The following is an 11,743-nucleotide window of genomic DNA, read 5'->3' on the forward strand; positions in this document are numbered from 1 at the left end:
CTGCAGACTTGCTGAGGATGCACTCAGTCCCACTGTTGATGTGGGAAATTGATTCACTGATGAAGATGTCAAAGATCACTGGTCCTAGTACTGACCTGTGAGGGACACCACTCACTCACTGATCTCCAACTGAGCATTGAGCCATTGACCACCACTCTCTGGCTGCAATCTTGCAACCAGTTCCTCATCCATCTAACAGTCCACCCATCAAATCCATATCTTTCTGTTTTGGAGAGAAGGGTATTATGGGGGACTGTGACAAAGGCCTTTCTGAAGTCCAGATAACCTGGTGTTAGGTTGTTAAAAACCGGTGCTCTTTAACATCTGTATCAGTGACATTGATGGTGGAGTTGAGTGCACCCTCGGCAAGTTTGCTGATGACACCAAGCTGAGTGGTGCAGTTGACACAATGGAAGGGAGGGATGCCGTTCAGAGGGCCCTCAACAGACTTGAATGGTGGGCCCAGGTGAATCTAATGAGGTTCAACACAGCAAAGTGCAAGGTTTTGCGCTTGAGCTGGAGGAATCCCAGGCATATATACAGACTAGGAGGAGCAATCCTTGAATGTAGCCCTGCAGAGAAGGACCTGGGGGTCCTGGTGAATGAAAAACTGAATGTGAGCCAGCAGTGTGCTCTTGCAGCCTAGAAAGCAAATGGTATCCTGGGCTCTGTCAGAAGAGGGGTGGCCAGCAGGGACAGGGAGGTGATTTGTCCCTCTCTACTCTGCCCTCCAGAGGGCCCATCTGGAGTACTGCGTCCAAGTCTGGGGCCCCCACTACAAGAAAGACAGAGAGCTGTTGGAGAGGGTCCAGAGGAGTGCCACAAAGATGAGCAGAGGTCTGGAGCACCTCCCCTACAAAGGCAGGCTGAGGGAGCTGGGCTTGTTCAGCCTGGAGAAGAGAAGGCTGCGGGGTGACCTCATTGCAGCTTTCCAGTACCTAAAGGGAGCCTACAAACAGGAGGGGAGTCAACTCTTTACAAGGGTAGATAATGGCAGGACAAGGGGAAATGGTTTTAAGTTGAAGGAGGGAAGATTTAGGTTGGATATCAGGGGGAAGTTCTTTATTGTGAGAGTGGTGAGGTGCTGGAACAGGCTGCCCAGAGAGACTGTGGATGCCCCGTCCCTGGAGGTGTTCAAGGCCAGGTTGGATGGGGCCCTGGGCAGCCTGGTCTAGTATTAGATGTGGACGTTGGCAGTTCTGCCTGTGGCATCGGGGGTTGGAGCTTGATGATCCTTGAGGTCCCTTTCAACCCGAGCCATTCCATGATTCTATCAAATAGTTGTATGTTCTCTTCATCCTAAAATACTCAGTTGCTAAAAGAGAGGAGGTAGTAAGGCCTGTGCTAATTACGGCTTGGTGGCTTTCATTCAGATTCTTTTGCAATCATACTCAAAAAATGGGGTGATTCTTCTGATTATTAATTAATTTATGTCTGCATATGTGGAGAGAAATTGAGGAAGTACTTCACAAAGTGGTAAAATTCTAGTTTATTTTATATTTTTTTCCCCATGTAAAAGAAGGTCACTTTTTTTTTCTGTCTCCCATATTTTAGAAGGTTATGCTTAAAAATCTGTGTTCACAGTTCAGTTTGATAGCAAAGCATATCTTTAGACTGGATGCTAGTATGGACTGTTGTGTATTATCAGCAGCTTTTACGTATCCTATTATTTCACTCTTGTGTGCATTAACGTTGTATGTGAAACAATCCTCTGACTTAAGCTGCCTGGATGGTTTTCAGTACTGCTTTCTTTGGTCTGTGGTACTAAGGGCACCTTCTTGTAAGTTGATGCTGCCCCTGGCAACTTCCAGCATCGGTAACTTTATTGATTTTTGTACACTCTTTTTTCTGCTTATCTAGTTTCAGTGCAATCAACTGGGCTAATGTGTTAAGCTGATTTACAGTTGAACTCCAGTTAAGTACTTTTCAATGAAAATAGAAGGCTATACTTTCTAAAGGGGATATGCTAGCTTCATTAATGAATTGTACTAACAATATTGAACTAAGAAACTTGAATGAAACAAAGAGCAGAAAATCTTTGAATCAGCTGGTCACTGACCTGTATCTGAAAACGCTGAGGAAGTAGGGAAAGTATGCAATACTGAATAGTAGGCATAGTTATGCAAGAGTTGAACAGCAAGGTGCAACAGTGTGTTTTTGTGCCTCACTGAAATCAGTCTTCTTAAGAAGTTGTGGGCTATGCTTTGGGACCCAGAGAACTTTTTCTAGACAGCTCCTTACTCTGGCTAATTATGTTATTTTCAGGCCTGTAAGTGACTTCACAGCCTCAGGACCAGGATAGCATGTTGCATGATTGCGTGACTTCTTTCAGGGATGCAGATGAATGAAAAAGGAGGGACTAGAAAAGTGGAAGTTAACCTGTTTTGCTCTCTTCACTGTAAATGTACGTGGTGTGAAATCACTTTTTTTCCTAGTGATTTTTCTACTCTGACCATTCTGTTCAGGTCTTTTTCATCATATTTACAGTGAAGACTAGGTGTCTATAGTCTGCTGTATTCACTCTTATCTGTCACCACTTGATGAACTTCTGAGTCCATTTACTGACTCATTCAAGTTTTGGCAGTCAAGTTTTTGACAGAGAGGTCAGTACAGGTTAGTGTAGATGAGTAGGGGCAGAGGAAAGATGCTAGGGATGCTATTGATGTCATAAGAGAGTAGGAAACTTCATGAGGTACTAGGAAAATATGTGATAGAACATTTTCAGTACACAAATTATAACAGAGGTCAGTGAACTGGAAAGCATAACTCAATGAGAAACTAACTTTCACCTGTTCCAGGACTTGAACATTGTTTGAAATGTTTGGATTTCCCTAATCTGTAATTATGATAATGACGTTACACTGTTTAGGTCAAGAAACTCATTGTGAAACAATTATAGAGCTGACTGACCTTCAAATTAATAAGGCTATGCCAGTTAATTCATATGGGTATGAAAACTTTCTCATTTAAAAGAAAGCAAGTGTGTTCACAAATGTTTTGATCCATTTTTCAGAGTAAACAAAGGAGGGAAAAAACTTGTTAATTCATGAAGACTTCAGAGTCAAATCACAAATTTAAAGAAATGGTTCTTTTTCAAATCTCTCTTGGGTTTGGTTGATGTGGATTACATTGGACAATTATATTTAAAGTGACAATTTTTATGACGGTTCTAGTCATGTTAGCAACTATTTCCAAGAACGTTATGCCAAATTTATTTTTTTATTTCATAGAGACACTGTATTGATTAATCAGTTTTTACTCTTATGTTGCCACTGATTCCTTACAGCCATAGGAAAGCGATAATGTTGACCAAATATTATTCCAGAGAGCTATTCAGTGGATACATTATCTATAAAATGTCCCCACGTAGTAAGTGTTTATCTCTTGCAGAACCACTGCTGTGGTGCCCAAGGTCCAGATGACTGGGATTTCAACATATACTTTAACTGCAGCAGCGAAAGCAAAAGTCGTGAGAAGTGTGGTGTTCCTTTTTCCTGCTGTGTACCTGATCCTGCTGTAAGTTGTTTCCTGGTTTTGTATCGTTCTGTTATTGAAGAGTTACGACAGGAAATACTTCCTGAATGTGGTGTGACACCTAGGGCTTTAAGAAGTCTTCTAAATGATCAAAAATTATTATTGATAGCCAAATTCTTTTTTTTGTTTCTGCTCTGTCCTTTTTAGAGGATGGAACAGATGTCAACCTCTTACACAGCTGAAAATGTATTGCCTGTCACAAGGAATTCACATTTGTATGTGATCGAAGTCTGTGAACATTGGCTGTTGATACTTTTTTATTCCCAAGGCCTTGATTTCATAAGCTCTGTTGTCTACTGTCTAAGCAGCACATTTGCCCCTTCTTAGAGTTGCTGTACAGCACCTCTCTGCCTGACGAGTAGCAGTAACTGTTTGCTCATGCCTTTGGTTATCAGTAACTGATAAAGTACTCATGCACAAACTAAGTTTTAAGTGTCTGAGTCAATTCTTTGCTTTTGGCAGTTCTTAGGTACTCATTAGTTGGATCTGCTTATTAAGCTTTAGGAATCTGATCCTTTGAGTGGAAGCAGAAACAGATAGATACCAATTAATGCTTTGTATTATTTGTAGCTCAGGTCAACTCAGCAGTCCTCATATAAAGCAGATAACCACGGGTAGGTTGTGCTAAGGCTTTTGATTGTCTTGGAATCAGCCAAGGAAAGATTTTGTCAGGAAGGTATTCCAATTTCAGATTCCCTGGTAATTCTCTTATTTTAATTAAGAACAGTGCTATTTCACTGCAGTCTTTCCTGTTGCTGGTGCTGTATTTAAGGAGACATGGTTATACTTAAATTTCGTTAATTTGACATTCTACTCTAAGCATTTTGATATAATTTCCTATGCATTATATAAATAATTCTATAATTGTGTAGTAAATAGGTTTTAATAGTCTCATATGGAAGAAAAACAAAAATATCTTAAAAGAAGCATCTTTGGAGCTTAATACCATTGCTGGGTTTTGTGGAATTGGAATCTGGAAGGTGTTTACAGTGTTTGAGACTTACAACTGGAGCTTTTTTTTTTTTTGTCTACAGTAGTTTTATCTTGAAGCTGGGTTATGTGAGACTGATTTATTGACTGTAAAGGCACTCAGGTTGCTTGGAGCTATCTGTTACTTGTATTCAATGGTGAGGATAGCCACATGAAATGATGGAATAGTAAGGAGTATTTTTTCCACTGCAAAAGTAAATAAATCAATGTGGTACCTTTGCCATGTCAGTGTTTAAGTGTTATATGAAACAGATAAAATGAAACTGATCTTGGAAATCCAGAAATACAGCCTTTATCTGAAGACTGTCAGTACAGCTGTTAAATGTCATGTGCAATAGTCCTTGCTAGGTGGAAGCCAACAGGAGTAGCTGGAAATTCTAGTGGAGGATGTTTACTTTCCAATTTACCTTCTGTTCACTTGGATGTTACGCTTTTCTGGTGTTCCACTACTGCTTTGCTATTTTATTTATTTTTACTAAAATGTTTTCTAAAACAGCTGTTTCTGGCAGTTCTGATTTGTTTGTGAATTAAGACAAAACTTTGTGAAAAGAAGCAAGTACAATTCAGTTGATATATTTTTAATCCTTGTTTTTCAGCAAAAAGTTGTGAATACACAGTGTGGCTATGATGTCAGAAAGAAGGTATGGTGCTGAAATCTTTCCGTCTATCATGTTCTCTGCATAGACAATAATAAATAAATTAAAAAAAAAAAAAGGCAATTGCTGATATGTAAGTCGGCAGAGACAGTGCTATGTCCTGCCACAGGTAGAGTGTGGTAGAGTTTTTCTTCTATTCAGAGCTGACAAGGTGGAAAAAAAATGACATTACAGCTGAAGGAGAAGTCCCATTTAAAAAAGGGATATGACTTCCATTTCCAATGTCTGTTATTAGTTCTAATATTCTAATTCTGAATTCTACTCTCTACTGATTCTGAAGTATTCTAATAATAGGATTTGTGGGAAGATACTAGTATTGATGTCCTGACATCCTTTGAGTTAATTTGGGCACATATGTATTTCTGGAATTCGGTTTATAATATTACTGCATAAGTCACAAATTGTAGGTTTTCCCATGTCCCTTCATATGTGACTGACTGTTACAATTAACTTGAGCAGAAAAGTAATGTTCTTGAATTCTTCTCATTCAGAGCAAAAGTCAATGGGATGATCAAATTTTCATCAAAGGTTGCATTCTTGCTCTGGAAGCTTGGTTGCCCCGAAATATCTACGTTGTTGCAGGTGTCTTCATAGCTATCTCACTGCTACAGGTTAGTTGTTTTTGTTATGCTATTTTTTTTGTTATATTTCTTTGTTATGAGAACAGGGTAACAGAATTTTTGGAGAGACTTAGGTTGAAAATGAGATCAGTTGATTTCCTTATGCCAAAACTATATTTCACAAAGAAATGAATAATAAAAATAGAATTACATGATATATTATGATGCATTATAATTAGGTCTTTTATTATATATTAACATAGCAACATACGATTTTATTTTTATATAAATATGATGCAATTTTAATATTTCAGTACATCAGGAGAGAGAGGAGATCTGGTAATCTGCTCAGTGTAGATCAGAGCTACAGCCTTCTAGCACAAATATGAAAAAAGACTGAAATCCAGTTTTATTTTTCATGCTAAGACTACCACACAGCATACTTCAGCATACTGAGCAAATACACAGCATACTGATCAAAAATGTCAAGAATAGAAGAGCAGGGAAGCTGGTGAAGAGGTTGTAAATGTGGTATTAGCAGAACTAAATGGAGTTGCTCTGACTTCTTGCAGTACGTTTTCTATGCTTGATAGAACAAAGAAAATGAATCAAAATTCTCAGTAGAACTTCAAATTACTTCTTTCAAGATGGGTCTCGTTTTCATTGTGGCAGTTGTTTATACTTATCTCAATTGCTTTCTTGTGGTGCAGCTCTACTTCAGTGGGAAATAAGAAGGTTGTAAATCTACTACAAAATGTATTTTCCATCGGAAGTAGTTCTAGCAAAATATTTCTCCAACCACCGTAATACTGGTATTTTATCAGTATCTATTAGTACTGCTTCCCGTGCTTTTATTGAGCAATCCTGACCTGAGAATACTTCCTTTAGTTAGGAGGATGTTCAAGATATGAACTGTAATCTTTTGACAGTGTGTTGACTTTAATTTGATGATGCTGTTCTTATTCATATTGTGAGTCTGTGACACTGCCTTCATGTCACTATTTTCAAATTTGATCCATCTTGTGCATTAAGCTATTTCATAGTGGGACTAAAAGTAGATAAGTAGACATAATGTCTACTTCTAAAACAAACCTTCTGACTTTTCCAAAACTTCACTGCAATACTTCGTTATTTTTCTAAGAATGTTTTAGGAAATGTGCTGAGTTATGAATCTATCTGCAATTTTTAAAGGAAAGTTTCTCAAAAAACTTGAGTGAATGATATTTTCAAAGTTGATGAATGTCCCAGTGATCTGGGACTTCTGTAGTTGTTGCTGGACAAGAGTTTCACTTCAGTACAGGTAATTGCGCATTCCATAAGTATTAAAAATCAGAAAACAGGATTAGCCAAAGTTATGGAATAATTTGAAATACTTCAAACTTACCTATTGCTAAAATTGAGTTTTATAAGACCCAAGTAAAGTTGGCAAAGTGAATTTCTTCCCACTGTAGCATGTCTAGAGATGGAATATTATTTTGAATGCTCCTGAAGTGTTGCATTAAATCATCTTTTTCTCATCAGTTACATCTTCTAGATTCTGCTGCTTTATTGCTGTTTAGTAATAGCCATGCTCGAACAGATCTAACAGATGATCCTGGCTATGAAATGGTGTCTGAGCTTGCAAATGCTTAATTAGCACATATTGTTATTCACAATAGAGTAGTTGCATTGACTGAAGTCCACTGAACACACAAACTAGTTCTCATTCTGCAATAGTGAATAATGGTAATAAGCTCTATGTCTCAGAGACTACTTGCAGACTGGTACGTAGTATGTATTTTATTTCAAAAATGTTTTTTTGTTTTGTTTTTTGTTCTTTTTTTCTTTTTAGATTTTTGGAATTTTCCTAGCCAGGACATTGATTTCTGATATTGAAGCTGTAAAGGCAGGCAATGCCTTCTGAATATAAAATCAAACATATGTTGCAAAAAGTATATCTCATTATTCTTGATCAGTTTCGAAAGTGGAAAGAAATGTGCAGACCATGAAATACTCCTGGTATTTAAAGCCTTATGTGGATCTTACCTGCTCATGGGTTTTGCTACAAGCTGGTACAAAAAAGAATCTCCAGCGCATCTGTCTGCCTTTTTTCTAACGAGACAACTCGGTGCATCAGAATTGATCTCTAGCGAGGAGGAAATGGAATTTCCCCAGTCATTGGCAGAACTGCTTTTAAACTTGTAGCAAGGAGAAATGAAACTGCTTTAAACTCCTTCCATGAAGAATTACCATGAAGATTGTTCTGATTTTACTCTGAACTGTCGTCGCTTTCAGTGTTGTAATCTCTTCAGAAGGCCTGCCGATCTCTTAAGAATATTGAAAATGTTTTAATCTCTACAGTAGACTCATGCAGTCAGTTGGGCAAGATGACCAACAACCATAATCATCACGGTATTGGAAATTGAAGAAAAAGTCACAGATTTTCTAGTTCTTTTGTTCTCGGTTGTGCAGGAATAGGGGATATTTCTGTTTGACTGGGAATGATGTGGATGTCTCAGAAGCAGAAACTTGTGCTCAGCATTGGATAGCTTGAATAACCCAAGCAGTTATGAAAATGCATGAGGGGAAAAGTCTGACTCTGTAGCATTATGTGTTAGCAGTCTCCATTTCAGGCAAGGGAATGTGAATCCCTAATGCTTTTTCCTGTCTGAAAAAAATGTAAATAGTCTTTATTTATAGAAAAAGAAAAAAACTCTTTAAAAATGTGTAACTTTTCATTGTTCAGTGCTGTTTTTATATATATATATATATATAAAAAAAGTGCTGCCTACAGAAATTTGGAAGTGCAGTTTGTTTCAGTAGGTAGCAAGCATGCTAATGCTAGCTTTGGTTGTTTTTTTTTTTTCCTTTCCTCTGGTTTCTTTCACATTTGCTATGCTGATGATTACAAGCCCTAATTGCTAGTATCAAAGTTGATGAAAACATTCAGATTCAGCATTAATCACTACTGAAGTCTGTTTTTTAATCAAAAGGTATGCATTTAGTAGAACACTAGCTTTTGAATTTTTTGTAGATCTTCTATAAAGCTACTAAACCATCAGTTCTGTTTGTATTCTAATATATGGTTCAAATGCCAATCACAATGTGCTGACCAGAACCATTTCTTCACAATTTCTTCTTACAGTATCCAACTAAACTACTCCTGCTGAAGTGACTTTTGTGGCTTTTTTTTTTTTTTTTTTTTTTTTACCAGAAGAAAACTGAACTCTTCTTCCACTGAACTTTTTTTCCTGGTGGTTGATCTGAAGTTCAGTAAGATGTCCAGTCTTCTCTGAAAGCCACTGCAGTGGCTGCAAAAGTGTGGTCATGCCTGGCATACTATTTTTATCTGTAAAAGATGGATGTATATGGATGAAAATGTCTAGGAAGTAGTAGTTGGTTTTACAGTAGGCTGTATAACTAACATTGTTTACTGCTTCCAGTGGCACCCATTTTTTCAGGGAGAGCAGATTTTTTTTACAGTGCCTGAGAGTGTAAATTTTAGAGAAGTATATATTTTTCTAATAATATTTTACTACATGTAGTCTGTGTGAAGGATTTAATAGTTGTATTTCCAAAGTATACGGCCTTCTTAGGAAACCAAACTCCTAAATCTCTTATTTCCGTTTTTATATTATGCATGTATTAATGAACGTTTCACTGGCAGAAGCTGACCTGCAGTAAGAATTTTTGTGTTGATTGTCCAGATGTTCTTCTAGCTCTTTAGTCTGCGAAATGCTTCGCAGGCAATGCTGTGCTTCTCATGTATATTTCAGTGCAGCTTTGATAGTTCTTTTTCTGGCCAGTGACTGAGACAGAACAGGAAAAGGAAGCTTGTCTAAGGATGGCTTATTTCCCTAGAACAGAGAACAGTCTACCATTATTCATCTGAGAAACCTGAAAGTAAAATCTATAGAAGTGCCCAGTGACACTTTTTTTAGCTTTGATATGCAACAAGGGAAAAATAACAGTAGATCAATGAAGGCAGAGCAAGATGCATTTCTTCTGCTGAGCCTTGAATTTGTGGTCTGTATTACCTATTTGTTGAATGTAGTCCATTAGGAGCAGCCAAATGTTAGCTGCTGTTACTGCTACTTTGCAAGCAGCAAAGCAGTGTTTTGTAACCTTAGCTTTTAACTCTGGTGCTTGAAACTCTTACAGCACCTCGTCAACCAGCTTGCTCTGTTCTGTGTAATAATCTGATGTATATAAAATTGGAGAAGGATACTTCCTTTTGTAACTTTCTATTTGTAAAACATTACATTGAAAATTGCATAATGGGAGTACATTTCACTTTGGCATTTTTTGACACAAAGCATGTAGTGCTGGGAAGTTGTTTCAAGAGTTGGTGAAAATCATCATGGCTTCAATGACGTATGGAGTTTGTGCACTGAAGTCAGCTGCCACCGAGGGCCCGTACCATTGACCAGAATTTCACTGTCTGCAGATCTTGCCAAGATGTCTGAAGACAAAAGAATACTTGGTTTCTTTGGTTCTTCAGTATTCCGGTTTGTATGCAAAGCAGAACTTAATTAGTGTTGTCTTTCCACAGTTTGTTCTTAGTGGCCTTGGCCATGTTAACACCAGCTTTGTATCAAGACTCCAGTCATTTGGAACTGAGTTCAAGAGAGCAAGTTCAACCTATCTGAGGCTCTTTACATTCATGAGCATTTATGTTTTCACTGTGGATAAACTCCTCTGCATTTATTCAGTAAAATTTTTAAAATCCTGTGGCTGTAGACTGTTTCACCTCTAAGCAATTTAAAGTACACCCTTGGTGGTGGTACATGTGGCTACTGTAACTTCAGACTTGGAATACTTTCTTACCATTTTGTACTTAAAGTTTTATTTAGCACCTTTTGTATGGACCCAGAGTGACTTCATGCCTAACGATTTAGCCTACGGTTTAAACAAGTCGTGTCAGAATAAGCAGTTGGGTGTGAGCCTGCTCTAAAGCCCCAAAGGAGAAGCAATTCAACAGTTTTGCAAGGAGAGGTTTGATAAATTGTTGATGTTGAGATTTTATTGGCTGCATTTGGAACAACTCCACAAACACTACAATGAAAACAAGGTATTTAATGAAGATATCAAATGTGAGATCAGACTTGAATAACTGGACTGAGCAAAGGAAACTTTTCAATCAGTGTGATCATTTTTATTTATCGGAAATGAGCACAATTCTGTGTAGCAATGTATTTATTTCTCAGTTTGTTCTGACAGTGCAACTGATCTTGTTTCTCATATGTGTTTGAATACGGTTTGCTTGTACACAAAAAGGAGGATGAATATGGGCACAGATAAAAGTGCAGTGACCAAAGGAGCTTCAGTCGCCTCCTAAAAGTCTGAATATTACTTTCCAAGGGGTCTTTATTTCTGTTGACTCTTGTACAGTGCCATGTGGATAGATTTGTACCTCAAGTACACTGAGGTTCATGCGGCAATTGGTTTATATACAGCATTGCCTTGCTTTTTGTCTCTCTGTTCCATCCTTTCCTCTTCCTTCCCGTACTGCCTATGGGTTTTCATACAGCCTGAGTGTTTATCCTGTGTAAGGGGAGGTTCTGTCTCTTCTGAGATGGCTTTTCTGAGTCACTTTCTGTATATATATATTTTTTTTTCCCTCAAGCCTTACATTTGATTAAATAAAATAAATGTTTTGTACTGCTGGAATTTGTTTTCTAAGATTTATTGCTTAAAATCACTACCGCTATTTCCCTCTGTGAGGTTAAGTTGTGCTAATACTTGCATATGTTTTTTTACTCAACTAATTCTTGATTATTTTTTTTTTCAGTCTTGACTGATGAATAATAGGTATAACCTGCATGCTTTTCTCTTCTTGTTAATGGAAAGACATGAAAAAATGAGAGTTGAAAGTCAGTTTGCAGAGAAATAATGATGCAATCTGCAGATACCAAAAAGTTTGAAACTGATGTTTGTACTGCGACTGCCACTAGTCCAGCTATCGCTCAGTGAATTACAGTCTGTTTTGTTCAGCCTGAGCAATGGTCCTGAAATTACTGAGTG

The 11,743-nt window shown here is 37.7% G+C and overlaps 1 protein-coding gene across 1 annotated transcript in view; it reads left to right on the forward strand.

Moving 5' to 3' along the window:
* Window positions 1-10,450, forward strand: part of TSPAN14 (tetraspanin 14) — a 44,549-nt gene extending 34,099 nt beyond the window's left edge. Inside the window, exons 6-9 of the mRNA XM_021397969.1 lie at window positions 3,391-3,516; window positions 5,121-5,165; window positions 5,672-5,791; window positions 7,572-10,450. Coding sequence (XP_021253644.1) covers window positions 3,391-3,516; window positions 5,121-5,165; window positions 5,672-5,791; window positions 7,572-7,643 — 363 coding nt within the window. The 3' untranslated portion in view covers window positions 7,644-10,450. The remainder of the gene's footprint in view (window positions 1-3,390; window positions 3,517-5,120; window positions 5,166-5,671; window positions 5,792-7,571) is intronic.

The sequence above is a fragment of the Numida meleagris genome, chromosome 5 (assembly GCF_002078875.1).
Source record: "Numida meleagris isolate 19003 breed g44 Domestic line chromosome 5, NumMel1.0, whole genome shotgun sequence".
NCBI classification, from domain to species: domain Eukaryota; kingdom Metazoa; phylum Chordata; class Aves; order Galliformes; family Numididae; genus Numida; species Numida meleagris.